At 48.2% G+C, this 21,834-nt stretch overlaps 7 protein-coding genes and 1 non-coding gene across 8 annotated transcripts; 4 read left to right on the top strand and 4 right to left on the bottom strand.

Moving 5' to 3' along the window:
* Positions 1-195: 195 nt before the first annotated feature.
* Pdw03_8452 (Dihydroorotate reductase PyrE, putative) lies at positions 196-1,780 on the bottom strand (the record flags this gene model as incomplete). The annotated part of the gene is made up of 2 exons (XM_014678105.2): positions 196-1,266; positions 1,322-1,780. The coding sequence occupies 2 exons, from the start codon at positions 1,778-1,780 to the stop codon at positions 196-198; spliced, it is 1,530 nt and encodes a 509-aa protein (XP_014533591.2).
* Positions 1,781-2,554: 774 nt separating this feature from the next.
* Pdw03_tRNA104 lies at positions 2,555-2,634 on the top strand. Its single transcript has one exon. It is a non-coding gene; the product is annotated as a tRNA-His (tRNA).
* A 1,298-nt stretch (positions 2,635-3,932) lies between these two features.
* Positions 3,933-5,526, bottom strand: Pdw03_8453 (Alcohol dehydrogenase superfamily, zinc-containing; the record flags this gene model as incomplete). Its single annotated transcript, XM_066101971.1, has 11 exons — positions 3,933-4,117; positions 4,175-4,428; positions 4,499-4,549; positions 4,616-4,709; positions 4,764-4,844; positions 4,910-4,931; positions 5,006-5,087; positions 5,159-5,210; positions 5,286-5,306; positions 5,377-5,391; positions 5,472-5,526. 11 exons carry the CDS (start codon positions 5,524-5,526, stop codon positions 3,933-3,935), a joined length of 912 nt encoding a protein of 303 aa, XP_065957054.1.
* A 558-nt stretch (positions 5,527-6,084) lies between these two features.
* On the bottom strand, positions 6,085-6,925 carry Pdw03_8454 (ADP-ribosylation factor-like protein 1; the record flags this gene model as incomplete). Its single annotated transcript, XM_066101972.1, has 5 exons — positions 6,085-6,111; positions 6,174-6,497; positions 6,554-6,637; positions 6,718-6,756; positions 6,851-6,925. 5 exons carry the CDS (start codon positions 6,923-6,925, stop codon positions 6,085-6,087), a joined length of 549 nt encoding a protein of 182 aa, XP_065957055.1.
* A 482-nt stretch (positions 6,926-7,407) lies between these two features.
* Positions 7,408-10,365, top strand: Pdw03_8455 (Actin/actin-like; the record flags this gene model as incomplete). Its single annotated transcript, XM_014678108.2, has 6 exons — positions 7,408-7,447; positions 7,515-7,593; positions 7,666-8,065; positions 8,118-9,694; positions 10,199-10,265; positions 10,339-10,365. 6 exons carry the CDS (start codon positions 7,408-7,410, stop codon positions 10,363-10,365), a joined length of 2,190 nt encoding a protein of 729 aa, XP_014533594.2.
* A 147-nt stretch (positions 10,366-10,512) lies between these two features.
* On the top strand, positions 10,513-12,030 carry Pdw03_8456 (RNA polymerase II-associated, Paf1; the record flags this gene model as incomplete). The annotated part of the gene is made up of 2 exons (XM_014678109.1): positions 10,513-10,780; positions 10,838-12,030. The coding sequence occupies 2 exons, from the start codon at positions 10,513-10,515 to the stop codon at positions 12,028-12,030; spliced, it is 1,461 nt and encodes a 486-aa protein (XP_014533595.1).
* Positions 12,031-13,052: 1,022 nt separating this feature from the next.
* On the bottom strand, positions 13,053-13,940 carry Pdw03_8457 (Ribosome-interacting GTPase 1 domain protein; the record flags this gene model as incomplete). The annotated part of the gene is made up of 4 exons (XM_066101973.1): positions 13,053-13,105; positions 13,162-13,533; positions 13,602-13,649; positions 13,826-13,940. 4 exons carry the CDS (start codon positions 13,938-13,940, stop codon positions 13,053-13,055), a joined length of 588 nt encoding a protein of 195 aa, XP_065957056.1.
* Positions 13,941-17,420: 3,480 nt separating this feature from the next.
* Positions 17,421-20,301, top strand: Pdw03_8458 (Methyltransferase type 12; the record flags this gene model as incomplete). The annotated part of the gene is made up of 9 exons (XM_014678110.1): positions 17,421-17,630; positions 17,683-17,814; positions 17,863-17,879; positions 17,937-18,196; positions 18,246-18,320; positions 18,370-19,648; positions 19,701-19,839; positions 19,892-20,094; positions 20,151-20,301. 9 exons carry the CDS (start codon positions 17,421-17,423, stop codon positions 20,299-20,301), a joined length of 2,466 nt encoding a protein of 821 aa, XP_014533596.1.
* Positions 20,302-21,834: the final 1,533 nt, after the last annotated feature.

Here is a 21,834-nt window from a genome sequence, read left to right on the forward strand (position 1 = left end):
TTGGTACCACCTGACTCGGTTCTTCCAATGCACAGTATGCCTGTCAGGCGTCGAATGAATCTCTCGGACGAAAAATTATACAGAAAACGGAGAATGTAGAATTTCAGAAGATTATTTTCTCCTTCATAGCCATGTTATTTACAGGATCTATCAAAGACCAAATCCAGAAAAAAAAAATTTGGGTTCACACACCGCTTATTTCTTTTGCAGCTCCTCACGCAGCTCCTGCTTGACACGCGTGACAGTGCCAATACCACCGTAGACAACGCCAGTATACATCATAGCGACCGAAGCGCCAGCCTTGAGGGCCTCGCGCGCCTCTTTACCGGTAGTGATACCACCGGAAGCGAAGATTACCTTCCGGGGAAGGTTAGATACCTCAACAGACTTGTCCGAGTCGGTCGTAGACGGGGGTCCCTGGTCAAGCAGGGCACGGTAGCGAGCGACGAGTGCAACAGAGCGGTCAAACAGCTGGGGGCCGGAGTAACCACCGGTTTCCTTGAGGGTCTTCTGTTCCTCGGCGGGGAGGACAAAGCCCCGGGGCACGGGGTCGGGTCGACGGTTGGTGGTGTTGCCGACGATGACACCGTCGACGCCAGAGTTCCAGATAGCTTCGCAGATGCCCGAGATCTGCTCGTTGGAGTCCTCATCGGGACTGACCTTGACCATCACGTAGGGCTTGGTCTTGCGCTCGACGTTCTTGGCGGAGGCGACAACCGCGGTCAAGATTGCTGTGAGAGGTGCGGCGGCTTGGAGGTCGCGCAGGCCTGGGGTGTTGGGGCTGGAGACATTCACGACGAGGATATCGGCGTACGGCGCAACCCGGTCCACGCAATAGACGTAATCGCGCTTGATGGCGTCGATGTCTCCGTCAGGGGTGAGCTTGTTCTTAGCAACTTGCACGGCGAGAAGCTTGCCTGGGATAAGACTTCCGGGGGGGACGTTGGCTTCGCCATCCAGGACGCGCTGCTCGGATTTTTCATGCGAGCCGAATCCGGCGGCGTAGGCGAAGTCAGCTACGCGCTGCTTCAGAACCTTTGCCATGTGGTCTGCGCCCTTGGAGTTGAGGCCGTAGCGGTTGATCATGGCATGTTGAGAGGGCAGTCGGAACACTCGAGGCTTAGGGTTTCCTTCCTGTGGCAGAGGGGTGGTGCCACCGACCTCGACGATGGCGGGACCGACGTCGAACAGCGGATCAGGGACCTCGGCATTCTTGTCCAGACCGGCGGAGATACCGATGGGGTTGGAGATGGTGTATCCAAAGACCTAATGACGGATGATGTCAGTGATTGGCTATCGACCGAGTTGGACAGGTCATTACCTCAGTTGCTAGAGCGCCATCACGATCCGGGTCGCCACGCTCGCGTGGGTGAAGACCATACTGGTAGAGCATCTTCAAATTCTCCACGCCGATGTGGTGCGCATCCTCCGCATCGGGCCACAAGAGGCGGATCAAGGGTACAACCGCGTATCTGTGGGCACTAGCTCTGGTGTCGGTTCCATAAATGTAGCCCACCAGCAGTGTCAAGGCCAACGAGGTACCGTACAAAGCCTTCTTGGAGCCACGTCCCGCTTTGCGAGGAACCTCCTTGGCGGCCTCCTTTGTGGCATCCTTCACTTTCTCCTTGGCTGCCTCGGCGGACGCAGATACAGCCGAATCTGAAGCATATCGTGAAGCACCGGGGCAGCGCGGGGCCCGCTTCGGTAGCAATGCCGACGGCCGTTGGGTCAAGCGGGAGGTGGGAAGGGCGCGAGTCCGGACGCTGGCTCTCCAGGCCATTATTGCGGAGTTGCAAGTCATTCTTGTTGCGTGTGGAGCTAATTGTCTTCGCCGGCGAAGCAACGCCCGATCGAACCTACACAGCGGTTAGTGGGGTGTGACTGGGGCCGTGGAGCTGGTCAAGCTCCAGTTGACTCCCATTGTGAACTAGCCAAATGGAATAGTACATACAGGTCAGTATGCACCCAACAGGACACTTACAATTGCAATTGAGCAAGATCCGAGGGTCTCGCACGTCCCTTGCAGTTCTCGGGGGTTTTTGGGCTCTCTGCACCCGGGCGGTGTCAACTGTGGATGCAGAATTTGTCGGGCGGTAGCCTAACATGGTTACATCGCTCGATGCTCACTCTTGCATTTCGTCTGCTTTGCCTTCATTTATGAGTTTAGTGAATATTGGCAATCTCAAGGTACTTCAGAATCTGTTCTATCTCCAGACGATCTTGTCTTCGATGATCACAAGCTCGGATCGGGCAACGCTTTCAAGGCTCGGCTATGACCAACTTTGACTTCTACCTCTCATATTTTGCAAATCCTTTAGCTTGTCCTTTCATATGACTCCTTTCATATGAACAGAAACTATTCCTAGGTGATGAAATTTTGACAGGTGGGTTTCATTATATAGACTACATCTAATTGGATCGCATTGTTCCTAAATAGATCACCTAATGGACCTTTTTTCCTGTTCTTGCATATACTGGGACCTGGCCAGTCAACCCTGTGGTGGGGTGAGAAAGGCTCAGATGCTAAAATAAGCTTAATTTATATCACCTCGTTGGTGCCATGGTCTAGTGGTATGACGAGACATTGTGGTAGACGATTCTGTCTTAGCCCCGGTTCGATTCCGGGTGGCGCCATTTCCTTTTTTTCCCCCTCTTCTTTGCACTTTTACCTATGCCATGACATAGAACAAGAAGGTTCTATTACGTTTGAGGCCTTGTAACGTCTTTTTGGCGGTGTTGTTTTGGTACTCATGTGGTTATTGGTGTTGTAGTAGATTAGGGCGAAATCGGTTTGATTTTGAGGACTCTTCCATATACAACCCACATAGACCCGCAAGCCCAAGGGGGAAAAGGTAGGGTTAGGACCAGCCACGTAAGAATTCAATTCAAACACGCTCGGGTCTGTCAGGAGAATGGAGAAAAGATAATAATGAAACATACGAAAGGGATGTACTAGAAGTGGTGAACTACGTTTTGGACTATGCGTACTCATCTGGTTAGATAAAGTGAGTGATCTTTGATTAAAACAATCAGTGTCTGGAATTTGGATGTAACCTTCTTTTCATAATTTGAACTGGGATCTGTGATGCATATCAAGCGTACATGCCTCCAGGGCTTGGGGCCTTAACGGTACGAAGGTTCCTTCCAGTCTAGCCATTCATGAGCGTTCGAAGCTTAGTTATAGGAACAGGTCCATCCCGTATTATGCACGCTGGGTTATGGGCTTTGTAACTCTGCACAAAAGCCATTGAGATGCGGAATACCTCGAGGTCATCACTACGCGCCTGTTGTAGCAATAATTCACAGAAACCGCGCAGCATATCATTCTGTCTCTCGTCGAGTCCAATCAGGCAAGCATTGCATGCCAATGAGGTAACGGAGATTTCGATATGGAACATATCGTATCGTTCGATCACAATGGTGGAACTATTTCATCAATAACACGATGAGTGTCACTTATGGTCGGTTACATTTAAATGCCACACCTGAACCATTGGCACCCCAATTTCTTGAATGTGCATCCTTCTCGGCTTTTTAACTCAACCTCGGAAACTTGGCATATATGATCTGCATTTTTCGACCTAGGAACTTCCTGGGGGTTTTTTTGTCGTAGATTCTATTTATCAAAGTAGTTGGACTACGACTACACCATAAAATTATACAGGGTGGAGTGATTTTGTGTTTTGTCTTATATCATCAAAATTGGGAGACTTCTTACTTCAACTGGTTCCATAACTTGCCAATAATGCCATAGTCGAGGGGACGGTTTTTGTTCTTATTCTTTTTGCTTTTGGCCTATAGCTGGAAGGTCTAACTGAAACTAGGACCCCACGAACTTTGCATTTAACTATAGCAGTACAAATGTTTCCCTCACCGTCAACACTATCGTAAAAAGGTCACAGAAGTATGTATGGATATGTTAGCTATTGTAACTATTGGGGGATTCTCAACACCACTCTGCCATCAATATCAGAGCGCTCTAGGCGGTCCAACACATCATTGATATCGTCCAAGTCAAAGATGTCAATCTGCGCCTTCACATCGCCAGACACGGCCATAGCCAGCATTTCATCCATCTCATCCGCTGTTCCTGCGGAGTTTCCGACAACAGTGAGACCTGTACCACTTAGTCAGACCGGATCACGTTCTAAATAGTGCCAATATGAGAGCTTACCCTTGACAATCATATCGAATGGCGTGGCTGGCAGCTTGAATGGCTTGTTGGGAATACCGACACAGACCAGCGTCCCGAAGGGACGCAACATCTGCACACCTTGTTCGTATGCTCGCTCGCTGTTGGCAGTGCAGATGACAGCATGGACACCGAAGATTGTCTTGGTTTTGACTGCCTGGACAATGTCTACTTCGTTGTAGTCCAGGAAGTCCGTAGCTCCAAGCGAAAGGCATAGTTCTTTTTTCTTATCTCCGCTTTGGAGGCACCGCGAGGTTAGTTTGTTTTACGAGCAATTGAAGATGTTCAACCCGACATTTCACATACCTGTCAATCGCAATGACCCTAAGGCCCTTCTTAGCGGCAATTTGAATTCCCCTACAAGAGATGTTTTTTATCAGAAAACAAAGCTTCGAGTTACGGAAAGCTGGGTCGGGAATGTACATATGACCAAGGCCACCCCCAGCCCCAAGGATGGCAAGGTAGTCTCCCGGGCGAGTCTTGGTCTTCATTATAGAAGAAAACATTGCAATTCCAGCTGGATATAATGATTAGCGTTCTTATCGGCGGAATATCAATGGAGAAAACATACCACACAGAAGAGGCGCGGCACTATCTGGTGAAAGTTGCTCCGGAATTCTTGTCACATGGAGTGCTGGACTGACAATATACTCTGATGCATGGTGTTAGAAGTGTTTTAATGGACTGGGTGATTCCACTGAAAGAAAAGATTCTCACGCTGGAAGGTTCCAGGTACATTCTGCAAACCACCAATGGAATCAGTTACGGAAACGATGGCGGGAGATCCATGATTTGCGACGACCAACAACTTACTGCACCAGCGTTCTTCTGATACGGGCATACGGTATGGTTGATTTCACAAACTTCACACTGGCGACAAGAGCTGTAGAGCCATCTGATAGTGGAAATTCATTCAGCATTCATACAACTTCAACCGAATGACCGATTTGGATGAAGAAGACAGACCTGATACCAACTCGCGTGCCCATCCATTGTTTCTCGTCAACTTCTGGACCGACTAAAAAATCAACGACAAATGTGAGTAGGAGTTCCGAGCTGCGCTCAATCTGATGCAGGCATAGACAGTTCTAACCTTTGACTACTTTCCCAATACCTTCATGACCCGCAACATCAGTTAACATAGGTGTATCACCGCGGATGCTGTGAAGATCCGAGTGACATACTCCAGAAAACTCGAGCTTGACAAGGATTTCACCTTTTCCCGGAGTTGGCACCGGGTGATTGCTCTTGATCCCAACCTTTGCGGAGACAGAGGTACTCGTGGACGCGATAACAGCAGCAATTTGAATAGGAGGGATTGGGTGGACTGACATGTTGCTGGTTCTATGAATATTCGATATCACCTTCTCGGGAGAAATTCTGCGGATCTTTACAAGGACAGTTGGCTTAAATAGTTGGCAGTTGAAACCTGATCTGATAGGCGGCCCAAGTCGTATCGCAGATGCGGGGTGTGAGGAAGGGTACAAAGATAAGCAGAAACAGTTACCTACATGGTACCAAATTCCAAGATATATATGGAAGCATCTCGAAACCGAGCAGGTTGGGCAGATGAGGCAGATAAGGCAGATGAGACCGGAGATGAAGATGGAGGTGTCAATATAGATTAGCGATTACGAAGATAGAATGAATCTGAAACTTCTTTGTTACAGAAATTCGGTGTCAACAATTCAATTAATCAATTATGTGTAGCCGCAAATCTGACATCAGAACAATCATGAGGAATATAAGACAAAGACTCAGCTAGGCAGAGTCGAAGGGAAGAAGTGGCACAGCACTTCGAATGCAGCAGAAGGCCTCCGAGTTGCGTGAGAGACTCGAACACCAAGGTATCAAAGTTGAAATTCTAAAACCCGACATAGAACGCCAGAAAATCATGCATTCTCGGACTGGATTGTTTGCTGGAAGTACAGGCATGGTTAGTTTGAGATACTAGCAAATCGCATTGAGAAAAGAAACGAACCACCAGCCAATCCATTCCCTCATTTATACCCTTGCCATCAATAGCAGAGCAAGCAACAATACTCCAGTTTCGGTCTCGAAGCTCTCCCAGTTTCAAAGCCTCTGAGATCTCGCCCGCACCCTTGGCACCGGGCTGATCTTGTTTGTTGGCAAACACCAGCAATGCCGCGTCATTGAGTTCCTCCTCATTCAACATGGCTGCCAATTCATCTGCTGCAGTCCCTAATCGCTCAATATCTGTGGAGTCGATGACAAAGACCACTGCGGCGGTGTTGGCATAGTAGCATCGCCAGTATGGGCGAATAGAAGTTTGGCCACCAAGATCCTAAAATCCCGGGATTAGGTATGACCCAAATGAGCTTGGAGATGAGTAAAACACACCCAGACATTAAGATTAAGATTCTTATATGTGACCGATTCGACGTTGAAGCCGATTGTAGGTATCGTAGTAACAACCTCACCAATCTGTAGGCGCAAGGTGTCAGCCCCGCGAGTCTCATTCAAACGCGCCAGAAAATCAAAGTTTCAAGGCCAGCATATCTTACCTTGAGTCTGTACAACAATGTAGTCTTGCCAGCGTTATCCTAAATCCCCAAAAGAATATGAGTTAGTTTCAATCCTTGTCACACTTGTGAGAACCAGCTTTCCCCGCGTTGGACGCAGTGAGATGTATCGTACAAGCCCTAGAATCAGAATGCGGATCTCCTTCTTGGACCAAAGCAGGGACCAGATACGCGATAGTGAGCCTCCCATCGTGTGTATGATTAAGCAGTGGGTGTGTTGTCCACTGTTCACTTCACAGGTTATTCGGGCAAGTATGGAGCCGGGGATGATAGGTTGAGGGTGGATGATAGGTCGAGGAGCGCGTAGTTTGTATAGATTGAGATATGACAAACTTGCCAAGGGGGTAATGGCACAAGTAGATGAGATAGAGGTGAAAGAGAAGAAGGCACTGGTGGCAACCGCACATGGACGTTCTTTGGCCGATCGGCCTGTGCGGTGTGGGCGGTCAATCGGGGGATCATCGTCTTGCGGGATTGAGCTCCTCATTTAGAAAACCCCCATTGTCTCTTTCCCTCTGTCAAATTCTGAGTTTGCTCAATTTTATCACATTCTACATTACTACCCTTCAGGATTTCAAGCGCGATCAGGTAACTGCATTCACCTGCGGCGCATTTCCTAGATTTGTCGCGATTAGTCTCATTGAAGACAGCCGACTACGGACCGATACCATCATGGTTGGAAAGAAGTCGGGCAAGGCCCTCCGTGATGAGGGTAAGATCACCCGGTTGAGCTGATGGAATATGACCGTCCACAGCAGAGCAGCTAATACTTGGCATAGGCCTGGAGCGGACTGACAATAATATGGAACTATCCAGCTGGCCGCAGATACCAGCAATCAACCAGAAGAACTACTACACGTACGTATACTGAGGCCGATATCTGTCGCATGGCTCTAGTTGAGGAGATAAATGCTGATTTGCGCTATGTAGTGATTACTTGAAACGAGACGATCAAAACCTCGCGTTCCGACTCCAAAATGAAGAAGCAAGGACGAAGATGACCAAAAAAGCAAAGGATCATGACCGGGCCCTCGCTATGGCCAAGATTGAGACTGCGGAAGGCGAGGGTGAAGCAGATGGCGACGCTCACATGGAGGATGCAGAGGAGACCCCGGCCGAAATGGCTGGCTCCAAAGTTATTGTCATCCACATGGGCAGTCAGAACCTCCGGATTGGACTTGCCAGTGACGCACTACCGAAGACGTTGCCTATGGTAATTGCTAGGAAAGCAGCTACCAACGAGTCCGAAGATCATGATGAACCTAAGCCTAAGAGGTTTAAACACGATGATGGCTCTGAAATGGAGCCCGAAAAGGCCTTTGGACCCGAAGTACGTTCAGTGCAATTCTATCGAGATAGCCGTGTCCTAATGTTCTTGATAGTGGTCGTCTCATTTCAATCGGATGTCTGCGGATTTAAAGGTGCACATGCGACAGAACAAGCGAAGAATGCTTCCAAACTCCAAGGAGATGGTAGTTAACTATAACCGCCGAACTGTGCCAGAGGTTATCTCTGAACACAATGACCCAATGCGTGCTGAATGGACCGAACTTTCTAATCCCCCACCAGAATATATTGTCGGGCAGCCGGCCCTGCGGGTACCGGATTCTTCAAAACCTCGATACAAGCTGTATTGGCCAATCCGGAATGGTTGGTGCAATGAGATGGACTACACAAGCAAGGGATCTCTCTTCTTGGATATTTCATTGATCGTGGAAGATGCGATCAAGAATCAACTGCGCTTGACGAGCAAGAAGGACTGGACCCAGTATTCGTGTGTGTTCGTCATCCCGGATCTTTACGACAAATCCTACGTCACCCAAGTCTTAGATATGTTGATGCGAGAGTTTGCATTCGCTCGGGTTTGTTTCATCCAAGAGAGTCTGGCAGCCACCTTTGGTGCCGGCTTTACCTCGGCATGTGTCGTCGATATTGGAGCGCAGAAGACTTCGATCTGCTGCGTAGAAGAAGGCATGTGCATTGAGAACTCCCGAGTGAACCTGAAGTATGGTGGCCAAGACATGACCGAAACGTTCATCAAAATGATGCTGCACGATCACTTCCCCTATGCCGATATCAACCTACGGCGTAGACACGACTTCCTTCTGGCTGAAGAGCTCAAGAAGAACATTTGCACCATGAATGAAGCTAGCGTTTCTCCACAAGTCTTTGACTTCCACCTTCGTGTGGCAGGCCAAGACACACGAAAGTATACATTCAAGGCTTTTGACGAAGTTCACCTTGCGCCAATGGGTGTTTTTGAGCCTGCTATTTTCGACAACTCCGACAAAATTACCGGGAGACGGACCTTGATCGATCGGTCTGTTGACATCTACGATGGATCACCTAATGATCCTACTTCTGCAGCCCAGTCAGAGATTTTGACCGCGATGGCTCCTCCCCTCCCCTCTCATCGCAAGGCAAATGGCGAGTCTAACTTGGCAGTGCCGGATGTCCAGGCCACACCAAGTCGCCCTCAATACCCTCATGCCTTAAACAAAGTCCAAGACTTGGAGAGCACACCTCGATCTTCTGTCGCTGGCTCCCCAGGACCGGAGAACATAGGGACTCCTCAAGCAGGAGGGACAAGCACACCCGCTGCCACGACCACTGCAGCCCAAGCCCCTCGCCCTCCTTCGGTGGAAGATCGAGATGACATAATGCCTGTGTTCGGCCTGGACAATGCTATCCTGACCTCCATCGCCCACGCAGCTCGTTCGGACGAGAAGAAGATGCGGGATTTCATCGGCGGTATAATGGTCGTCGGTGGAGGCAGCTTGACTAGCGGGTTCCATCTCTTCCTGGAAGAGCGACTGCAGGCCCTGCGCCCTGGCTTCTCAAAGGAGATCATGATTGGAACACCTCCCAGAGACCTCGATCCCCAGGTCGTTGTGTGGAAGGGGGCCAGTATTTTCGGCAAACTTAGCGGCACAAATGACAGTTGGATCGGAAGACTAGAGTATGATCGACTTGGTCCCCGGCTGATGGCGTACAAGTGCATGTGGGCCTACTGAGTGTACTTTGGGAGATTCGCTTACGGTATTACGAGAATTCGGCGTGGGAGTTGCATGTTTTTGGTCAATTTCAAAAGAAATTTCGATATTTTTTCTAATCGAATGGAGTACTTCTAATTTTGCAATTGGTAATAAGCTGACCTAGAAGGAAAGAGCCTGCACATGTGAAAAGCTCGGGATCAGCTGTGAGCTGTCGTCAGGTTAGATAAATGCACGCACTTCTTGGGCTCTTTTTATAGTGGCTCCTGTATTTCCACGTGAATAACACTGTATTTCCACATTCTCCCTTCGACATTTTTGATAAGCGGTGAGTTCTGGCAGAATGATGGTTCTCAGGCTCAGCTCTGGAGTTGCTCTGTCTGTAGCAGCTTTTGCCGATTCCTCCAGCTTCATTTGTGGCCAGTCTGGATTAGCCTCTTCTATTGGTGAGCTGAACCATTGGATTCTAGAATTACTGTCTTAGTGTCCTCCCTACCGCTGTTCTTGCCTCTCTACAAGCCCTTGACTTTTTTCACGGTAGGTTTGCGACCAGTCCCCTCGCCTCCATTCTGAATCGAGCTCTTATACTTACTTACTGGCTACTGTACAGTTAAAACCACCATTTTCATTTGCCTAAATTGAGGCGACAGCATCCTACCTAATTCATCCCACTCAATCTTAGTCCATTAAAGTGAGCTTCAGTCCCACTCAGTCCAGGTGTCCGGCGGGTTGCTAATGCGCAATTGATCGCCCAGTTAATCGCGCGAGCAGATAAGACGACACAATGTCTTCCAAATCCAAGGAGAGCCATTCTTCAGGTGGCTTTCACCAGGAGTACATTGCGTCCCTCCGCTATCGCAATGATCTCCCTCCCCCGGACATGCCCCCAAAGTTCCTTGATATCCCACACGAGGGCTTGAGTCGCTTCCTCACCCCCGGGTTTGCTTCAAACCTGGCACGCCGTGAGGAGCCTAACATTGAAGTCGATGCCGAAGGTGGAATGCCAATTGACCTTGTCGGTATTCCGGGGTTACATTTGGGCGACGAGAGTGGTACGTTCAACGCAGAATCCCCAATAGTTGCGTTGCTGCAACTAACATCTTCACAAGCTATCATGGCACCTGAGAATCCTCAGCCCATAGACCCTGCCGACCTTCCCCTTCTCATGACTATTGAGCAACTCCGAAACCCTGCGCCCAGGAATACCAATGTCAGTTTCCTCCGCCGTACACAACACATCGGTGTCGATCGCAGTGCCGGAGATGGATCCCGCCCTGCATCCATTAAAACACAATCACGCGCTGCGAAGAAAGGAAAGCCTCATGTGGATGACCCGAAGCATGTTAAGAAATTCATCCAAAAAGGGTTCGACATCGCGTACCCCCAGAGTAAACACTCTGGAGAAGACACCGATAGCCACATTCGTGGTCTTCCCCCCACGAAGGCAGAAACCGATGCCTGGGCTAATCCCGTTAATCCCGAAAATCCGAAGCTGAAGCCAGTCGGTTTCTTCCCTGTGATGCCAGACCTGGAAGGGTTCCCAGACCCTGGTGGTTACCTTCAATTCAAGTTTGATAAGGCTCCTTTGACAGCCGTCGCAGGCAAGCGGGACAGGCGAATGGATGTTGGTATTCTGACACCAGTTGCGCCCGAGCAGCGCGTTTGCCAGGAGCATGAATCTAAAGTGAATCTTCACCATACAAACCCTGCTCTTTACGCCCACCCGGGCCCAGTCCCTTATGACTACCAGCTCTTCCTCCCAGAGAGGCCTCAATCAGTTAAAAATATTGAAGCAAGCATGAACCTGTCCAACCGGAACCGAGACAGTGAAGACCTCTACACCAACGAAAGTGCTGAGGGCCACAAGTTCCACCGATATGATCGCATTCGCACTTACGCCACCAGTGCTCAGGTCTTCAACACCGAGCAAAAGGACATTGCATTGACGCTTTTCAAACCCAAGAATGGCGACACTAGACAATTGGCTGCTTATTATTATCCCATCTCAGGCAAGGCCCGTCTCAAGCCGGAGCGTTCCCGCACTATTGCCCAGGCCGGTCTCGCTCCCACTTCCACTCAACAGGAAGAAATTGAGGAGCGGATTGACCAGATGCAGGTGGTGATGCGTGATCCTAACGAGGCTGAAATCTACAAGCGTGCTTTGACCCGTCTGCGCGTCGATCCAAAGTTTGCAAGCAGCATGCCACCCGAGCCCGTTGCTCGGGAAGAGGAGCAACCATTGGAGCACGAGGAAACAGAGAAGCTAGCTGATGAAGACCTTCGCATGAGCGATGACGAATAGATATTCGCGGCTGTCTATTATGTCTTATGGGATCTTTTTTTGAACCTTACATGCTTGAATTTTCTCCCTAGGTATTTTACTATGGGTCTGGCGTTTGAGCAAAGGAAAATGGCGTTACGTACAGTCAATGCTCGTTAATCGAAGTAGTTACACAATCATCGTCGAAAGAGTTTGTAAATGTAGTGTTAAGTTGATTTCACCTCCCGTTGTTTTCTTGCAGACTGGGCGTATTTTTTTGCCATATGAAGGGGAAAAGTACCTTGCTCTTCCTAGATTGGATACACATGGATTTTTAGTACTTGAAGCTAGTAGCTAAAACACGCAGTTAATGTGCTGTATGTGTTTGCCCCATGCCTTGCTTAAAAACCGCTCTCTAGTACAGTATATATTAGTACTACGATGGCAAGTGTATTCGACGGCGAGTTTCGAAGCAAATACCCCAGCTTCTAGAGTACTGTAGATTCCAGCACATTGCTCAGAGGATAGCTCACACTGGATGCCCCTAATTTCAGAGATATCGACGCCGAAGGAGCGCATGGTGGGTGTAGGAAAAATTAAAATTAGGGTGGATGGGGGTATGCTAGGCGCTAAAGAGTTGTCTCGTCTTAACCAAGATATTACCATTTTTTCCAATGGCTTTTGCTATGGAGTGTTTGAATTGCTGGAGGATGTTATCATTATGCTGTATCAAAAATGTTTGACAAATGAGAATTGGCTGCTGACTTATTTACTGACCTCATTCTACAAAGCCCCGATGATATCAACAACGCTATCTCTAAATTCACTATTTCCCCACCTCAAAACTGCCCAAAGGTAGCCTAAGAGATTCAGAGTGTTGTCTTTCACGGTTGTCCTCCAGGCCCCGATGCAAACCATGTAGATGTCTTCTTCGCTTGGTCTTCAAAAATAAAGCCATAGTTCATGAATCGGGCCTTCTGTGGTAACAGAAAATACCATATGAGATAAGAGGTAGGGTAAGGTCTCGAATGGCCTATTCCTAACTAGCCTGAGAACTTCCCTGGCTATCCCAACCCGAATTTTGAGCAGAATGTAGCTCTGAAAGGTTTCGCAAAATCTGGAGAGCTGTTGAGCCACCCACCGCAGCTTGGTTCTGTGCTTGGTAGAGGTTACCTCTAGTCGAACCTGCCTTTACCTCGACTATCAAAAATGGGAAACGAAGGCCCAAGGGGGTGACGTGTGGATCGCTGACAAGACTAGTGGTATCTTGCAAGTCAAGTAGAAAGCTTCGGGCGGTACTGCGGCCCATCTTAGGCTCGAGGTTATTGACCAAACTCTCATCCGACAACCCAACGGATCTATCTGGACGTGGGGTTTCTAAGTTGAACACGGGAGTAGCTGGTGACAGGGGTGCTGGTCCAGCTGTATGCGAAGGGTGGCTATCGCTGGCGGATCTTTCATGTACAAGGCGATGTGACTGACTTCGTTTCCGTGGGATGGTAGGTTGAGGGTTGTGGACTGGTGGTTTCAGGTCTTCGCACCAGTCTTGCTACGAAGTTAGCACCAAAAATAGTTTAATCCGGGATCTATCCACTAGAAATTTGATAGCGTACCTCGATTACGCACAGTCTCAAGCCCCTTGAACTTGAACTCATCAATTGCTGTATGTAAGGCTTCCGTCCATTCAGCTTCACCCGATGGTTTCTTGACAAGTTCCTTGGATTTGCTCTAAAGCTTTTCGGATATCTGGTACAAATGAGCATCATCCATCATATCATAAAAGATTTTCTTATCTGTATAATCACAGATGTCCGCAGGTGTCTCGTTATCCACGAACATATTGGCGCGCCGAAGATAGCCGGCGCGATATTGTGCATCACTCGGTCGGGACGGACTGCTCGATCGAGATCGTTGCGAGGAGCGCGTAGAAGAAGGAAGTATGATTGGAACATCTGATACACTGGCGGTTTTCTGTTGAGGAGACATATAAAAGAGAGCCAATGGAGAAAGGGGCTGAATAGATTTGTTGTGCTCCTGGAGAGCATCAGAGGTAAGGCTAGCGATTGTACGATCGAACTTTCTATGATTCGGGGGCAGAGGGGCTAGGGAGCAAGAGCGTGCCCGCTTCATGTGGATTGACCGGTGATTCCGCAGGCTTGATTATGATATGAATGTCGAGTGCTCCTCAGTGGTGTGCTATGGATAACACGAGATGCATCTGTCAAATCAACATTGCCAAGTGTCGAAACCTATCTGACAATAGTCCGTACATGGTTGAAAACAGGGTATAGATGCCCCGGAAAATCTTCGGATCGCCACAATGTGATGCTCAGTGAGCAAATCAGAGCGCTCAGGCCTTGTTCAGGGAGTAAAAGGCGGCAAGATCTGAGCACTGAAATGGAAACGGAAGACCAAGAAGCAGAGAAGATCAAGTAGCTTTGCATAGTGTTGTGTGGAGTGGTCCTGTTGGGGCTGTCCTACTTTGGAAATCTCCCGAAAGAAAGTTCGCCCCAAGCCTCACTTGGCACGCGTCTCCTTCCAACCTTTAACGAGGGCCTGTACTTTATGCGCCGAGGAGCACCTAAGATAATATTGTCCCCTAATGACCAAGTTCACTCGAATAAAATACAGCTTTAGCGCTGATCAGACCACGAGAAATCCGATCTTATCGCCCTTTTGGCCTTTATCGTACTCCTATGTCACTATCTCAATCGACAAAGAACGATACTTTTCCCCATCATCTATACGAGCCTATCGAGGGAGTATATAAATTGAATGCTACCGTGTAGGGGGCCATCACCCCACAGCAATTGGGGACCTATTTCATGATCACTATCTCGTTGCTCACAAGCTCAGCCACGGTGCTGACTCAACTACATGGCTAGCACAAGACCAAAAGTCATTAGGATATGATCTTTACTACAGAAACGTCTTTCTCTAGCTATGATTCAACTTCAACTCTATCTCTATCGAGAGATTGTGTAAATGGCATAGAGGGCCAGATCTTGAGGCAACGAGGCGCTTGATAGTAAACCTCTACTACTGGGTATCCTATCGTATACTACTATGCCATTATAGTTTAGAGAAATAAGCAATAATCTTATACATAGAAACAAAGATCCAACTCGCTGATTTGGTGAGCTATTCTATCCTACCTGGCTAAAAAAAACTCTAATCTTACGCTCTACTTGTAAACCTCCTCACGGAAGTTCGATTCGAACTATATCAGCCTCTCACCTTCCTGTCTAGTATCTAGTCACTCGGATACTCTACATTGAGTATTATTGCCTAAAGCCTAGTTTTCGATGGCTTCCTAGTAACTGAGGATAGCGTGACTGATAAGTCGAATAGATTGTATATTACTCCTAGAATAGTGGTATAAATAGATAGAACGATCTTATCTATTCACTGAAGATAGGATGCCAATAAATTGAGAGCCTCACTGGTCGTGGGAGGGCTGGTTCGAGGACAGTATGCAGCAGCCTCGACAGGCAGCAGGGATACCGCCCATTGAACCGGCGGATCGCCATATCCTTCTCTTGATGCTGCGGTCGATGCTTTCGTAATAGGCCTGAATCTTGTCCTACTGCCAAGCAAGTTCTTGGATCCAAGTGGATGGTGAAATGGGTTATGCCTAAGTACGACAAGATCCAAAAAGATTGATCACGGCACATTAACAAATAAAGTCTCTACCGTTGTGACCCAGGCGCGATGTGCTTTTGAAAAAAAAAAGTAGCGGCTACTTCTCAAGTGCATATCTTTACCTGTTTTATGTTTCAAAATCACTCCATCTTTGAGATGCAAGTAAAATAAATGTTTGAGTCGCCCCTTCATAGATAGTCTACGAGCTGGTCGGTAGCATAGAATGACGGTGGATTAGAAAGGATAAGCGCAAGATCTCCATAATGATGAATACTCCAGCCGTGGAATTGTGCTTCCTGGTTCCGCCAGTCACCCCAATATTGAGTCCAAATGAACCAAAGTGACCGGCAATTAATTTTGAATAGGCTTTGCCCATTAATAGCCAGGTTGAGAAAAGAGGATGTTTATCCCTCGTGGCTATGGCCATAGTCGCTTTGAGTTCCACTAAAAGTTTTTCCTTTCCGCAATAAATGTGACGATAGAAGTAGTTAAAATCGTCTACACTGTGTTCTTCGATATCTTCTGTCGCTGACCATGACGGTTGAAGCAGCGTCAGACTCGCGTGGTTCCAGGGTTCGGCCCCCTTGAGACAACTTTAAATTAGTGGGGCCGTGGAGGTTCCCGGACTAAGCCAAAAAGGGAACAGTAGGGCTGCATCGGAGTTGTCAGACGGCATATCTCTTTTTTATCCAGTCATTTAACAAGAAACTTTGAATTGCCTCACAATCGCTTATTATACGACATCATCAGGCCCGCAAATATACAAACCCCGTCGTTCATGTACTGGAAGTGGTTTCGAGATCCACCCAGATACCTGCTTGTCCAGGATGACTGTACAGGCTAGATTAGGGACGCATACAACATAGGTGCATTGCCAAAATGAATGGCTCCAATGGGGCTCAACCAGTCAATCGCTATTGGAGAATTCACTACTTATCGAAGCATCACAATCTCGGTAATTGTTTGCTGCTTTCTATTTACTTATTGTGATGAGTAACGTAATGAGAGCAAGATAGATGTGCGACCGCCTATCATTTCCCATCTATAAAATTTGCTCAACATCCGAGAGATAAGTCCGAGAGGGATGAAAAAGATCTTACATGTAGTTGTATGTACTTAATTTTGCAAATCGAACTAATAAAACCAATCGTATGTGATCCCCAAATATTCCGGCTCTCACAATCTTTATAATTAACACTGGTGACAATGAGATCCCATCAAATCTGGGGAACTCCCAGTGTGCTAGCAAACGGGGAGCTGATTGGCACCCGTATGCCCTGAGAATTGGCCTTTGTTACGACCCTATAGGGGTCACAGCATGCCCCACGGGCCAGATCGATGGGACCTCAACGGGCAATGCCAAGACTTTCGGGGGACCACATGGGAAGTGACGGGGCTATGAATGGCCCAGATATGAGGGACTACTGGCTACTGCAGGAACCAAATTACTCTTACAGTTGGATCGGAATTGATTTACAGTGGATTTACTTTGGTTTATGCTGCTTTCGGAAGATCGACTCTTTCAATCTCAAGGGCTACAGTAGACCATGTATAAGATACTTCCTAGATGTACGCAGCTATACGTGTAGTCCATGTCCTTGGTACCTTCCCTTGCCCCTCCACTCCCTCTTATCATCTGCACCCCCCATGTGTTGCCGTGATAGGACATGGAACACGCAGCCGTCTCCTCGTGAGAGAGACATGTAGTCAATAAAAGCCAATTGGACTTTTATTTGAATCTCACGGTCGCTTCTCTCACTCTTCGTTGCATAGCTTTTTGCACATTGATCATGGATTGGACGCATGTCTACATTATCGGGGCCGCCATTCTGGTGTTGGCCCTAGTCAGCCTGGTTCTTCTCATTTCCTCTCAACAGATCAAGGTCACCAACACTAGAGCTGGTCCTTACTTGAAGTTCATCTGGGCGAACTTCATCAAACCGCACGACAAGAAGGCCGGGGGTCAGCAGGATGCGTTGGAGAGCTTCTACAAGACACAGGTACGATCACATAGTCCAGAGTTTGGATCTGGCTTGAAGCTGACCGAGTCAGGCCGCAATTTACGATGCCACTCGTCGTCGCCTGCTCTATGGTCGCGAGGACATGCTTGGGCTTGTGGCGGCACAGCTGAAGTACAAAATTAACAACAAAGAAGTCAAGGCGGGAAAAGTTGTCTGGGTGGACGTGAGTATTGGCTTGCTATCTTTTTGAGCTAGCGCTAATGTATTCCAGGTCGGTGGTGGTACTGGGTAAGCACGAGAGGAACCCCGAATCGATGCAGACAATAACCATCTGACCTGCGATAGATACAACATCGAAGCCATGGCCACCTTCCTTCCAGTGGATAAATTCTTCAAACACGTCTACTTAGTCGATCTCTCCCCGTCACTCTGCGAAGTTGCTCGGAAGCGCTTCGAGCGTCTTGGGTGGAAGAATGTCACCGTTCTCTGCCAGGATGCACGGTCTTTCCATCTGCCTGAAAGGGACATTGACCCCCGTTCTACAAATGCTACAAAGGATGATGTGGACTTGATAACTATGAGCTACAGTTTATCAATGATCCCGGGTGAGTATTTACAATTCCACGCAAGACTATAGTTACTGATTTTTTCTAGACTACTACAGCGTCGTGGACTCATTGACCTCCCGCTTGAAGCCAACTGGAATGCTGGGTGTGTGCGATTTTTACGGTAAGCAACACCTCAAAGTTCTGCATAAATGTCACTCATTTAAATGTAGTCCAAAGCATTGTGGACGTGTCTTGTCGCAACTATACTGGTGGCGCCTTCAACCGTCATGTCAACTGGCTCGGACGTGTATTCTGGAGAGCCTGGTTTGATTTTGACCGCGTCAGCCTTGAAGCTGCCCGTCGAGACTATCTGGAATACAAGTTTGGTACTATCATCTCCGCCAGTGAGAGAAATTATCTCCTTGGTGGTATTCCCTACTACATATTTGTTGGTTGCCCAAAGGAAATGGCATCTACTCCATCAAGTCAATCCATTGAAAAGCTGGATGCGTCTTTTACTGAGTCTCCTTACCTGCTTCCTGTCAATCACATGCAGGAGATGGAAAATGCAGTGATGAGAAGCACGCAAGAGATTCGTTCCAAGGCATACGAGTCTGCAGTGATTAATCTGAGTGCAAACCTGCCGCTTCCATCATCCTTTTACCAGAACCACCACTATCGTATCCATTACAACGATATGCTACCCAAACACACTCAATTTCAGAACGAGTATATCTATGCGTTCACATGGGAAGACCCGCGGGTGGACCACCGACTCCTTAACATCGGGAAAGACGACGTCATTCTGGCCATCACCAGCGCCGGCGACAACATTCTTGACTATCTACAAAAGAGCCCCCGCCGGGTGCACGCAGTGGACTTGAACCCTAATCAGAACCATCTTCTCGAGCTGAAGGTTGCCTGTTACTCAGCGTTGGGTCACCGGGATATGTGGAAAATCTTCGGTGATGGCAAGCATTCACAATTCCGTGAGCTGCTGATCTCTAAACTCAGCCCCCACTTATCCAGCCAGGCTTTCCAGTACTGGCTCGAGCACACACATATCTTCACCTCCACCTCTGGGCATGGTCTGTATGAGACCGGTGGATCTCGCCACGCCATTCGTATGGTGCGATGGCTCTTTAATTTCTTCGGACTCCAGGGCGAAGTTCGCAAGTTGTGTGAAGCACAGAGCATTGCAGAGCAGCGTGAAATTTGGCCTCGCATTCGGCGTGTGCTAATGAGCCGACCACTCCACTGGGCTATTGTGAGCACCGAGTGGTTCGCTTGGAAGGCCGCCGGAGTACCACGCAACCAGCGAAATATGATTGTCGATGACTTCTTCCGCCGTAACGGCTTGACTGAAGATATGAAAAAGGGCAAGGACGTCAGCGGCCAATCGATTTGGGAATATGTTGTCAATACGCTTGACCCTGTGGTCAACGAAACTCTGATCAGCAACGACAATTATTTCTACTTCCTTTGCATTCAGGGCAAATTCTCACGGAGGTTTGTTCCTTTTCCCTTTGTCTTTCATTGCACATACTAACTATAATGATAGATGCCACCCCACCTATCTTTCTCCCCAGGCACATGTCAGGCTTTCTACGCCTGGTGCGTTTGATGGTCTTCGTATCCACACTGATGAGATCAACGAAGTCATCAATCGTATTACTCCAGGAACTCTGACTATCGCCGTCGTAAGTATAGAATTCACGTTGATCAAGGTCCTTCACGCTAATTCTATGCTAGGTCATGGACTCGATGGACTGGTTTGATCCCGCAGAGGATTCAGCCCCTGCCCAAGCCCGCACTTTCAACAAAGCCTTGAAGATGGGTGGTCGCATTCTCCTCCGTTCCGCTAGTATCGATCCTTGGTACATCAAGCACTTTGAAGAGAACGGCTTCTCTGCTCGTCGCGTCGGAGCTCGTTTCCCAGGTACATGTATTGACCGGTGAGTTTCGGAATACCGTTCTTGACTATTGCGAACGAGGCTAATATCTATTCCAGGGTGAATATGTACGCATCGACCTGGATCTGTACTAAATCAGAGGAACTATCCCGCCCCAGTCCAGACCGCAAAATGTCGACCCTCTCATTGGGGGACAGCGCTATAATGAAAGGCAAGATGCCGAGCAGCGTGGAGAATCTTTTGATTTGAGGATGATGGGAACTTATGTTTCTCTTTGATGTGGTCCTTCTAAGTTACGCCGCATGTGTCTCGGTGCCGATTCATGATACCTACGATCTGGAGTTAGAGGGTGTGTCTCGATTGCTTGCCTTTACGCGCAGGGGGCAGGAGTATGATCTGAACTTCTGGAGGAGTCGGGAAGAATGCCTACAGCTTGTCCTAATCGCGCCCACCATCTTTATATTGCCAATACTATCATTCGTCTTTTAGACTACCTTTGAGTCAATCTGTGTCGGAGAGATTCCTGACACGCAAGCCCTGGTTCTTAACAAGTTTCTTTTCATCTTTGCCTTGCGGATCATATGTCCAAGGGCATCCTCTGTGTAATCCAGGGCAGAAACAACTTTCGTTCGTCCAAGTTGGACTAATCAAACTGATTCCAATGAACTCCTTTTTGTTTGGATTCAGTCGCGCCTTATCGTGCCAAAACGGTTCTCCTCTCCGGCCACCCGAATTTTGAGCCTCAAAGCCCTTGGCCCAGTCAAAAGAATTGAAGAGGAGCGTATACCTGCTTATGACATAGACGTCCTTAACCCTGTGCAATCTGGTGATCTCTCTCATGTTAGATACCAGGGTATCGACAAATTGGGCTTCGTCGCGCATTCAACCGTTTGGCTCTGCCGCGATGTTCAGTAACCAACCATTGCTTACAATGCAATGGTTGCTTTCATGTTAACTTGAGCCCAGGCAAAATCGCCACATTGCTCTGAAAATTATATCCATGCCTTGAGAATGAGTCGAGAAGTTGAGGGTTCCCGGTACCTTTCAGAACTGAAAACGAGATATGCTGAAAGAGATCTTGTTCATCCCATGCTTGATACTTGCGAGGTCGAAGCCCCCAACGGCAAACACCAACGCATGGTCTTCGAACCTCTCGTGACAAGAGTTGTTGCATTTTCAGGCGACGATGAACCCGCCAAGTTTGAGAAGGAGAACCCAAGTCCATGCATAGTTGTCAACGGCCGCACAATCTACATGACTCTCAGCCTTTCAGTCGGGCAAATGCCCTAAGCAGATTCGGTCTACCGATCTTCTCTGGATTTGGTGAAGCTCGAATTGGCAACGTACACAGTGGTTTAATTCAACCAGATGTGCATAGAACACCGGAGGTCATTTATGGGATGGATTGTTGGAACACTAGTCAGTTCGAGTTTCCGTAAACTCATGCTAACAGGAATTTCAGATCTACTCGACGGCAGAGAATCGGATGAACAGCATTCGAACTTGCATCTTCTGGCTGAGACGACAGCAAAAGCTCGGTTCTCCACCGACCAGTTTTCTGCACAAATCCTCAGAAATTCAAAGAGATTTGGACCAATCTGGCATTCCGGTCTTGATTCCTTACAACACAGTTCTCGGCATATTTAACATGAACATAGGTCAGTGGAAGGGGCACCTCGGTGTCCCTAGCCCATCGCTAGAAGATTCGGTGTATCTTGAAGACGAAAGTAGGCATCCTTTCCTGCAACTTATGCGAAAGATGCTGCAGTGAGATCCGGACGA

This window comes from Penicillium digitatum, chromosome 3 (assembly GCF_016767815.1).
Source record: "Penicillium digitatum chromosome 3, complete sequence".
Lineage (NCBI taxonomy): Eukaryota > Fungi > Ascomycota > Eurotiomycetes > Eurotiales > Aspergillaceae > Penicillium > Penicillium digitatum.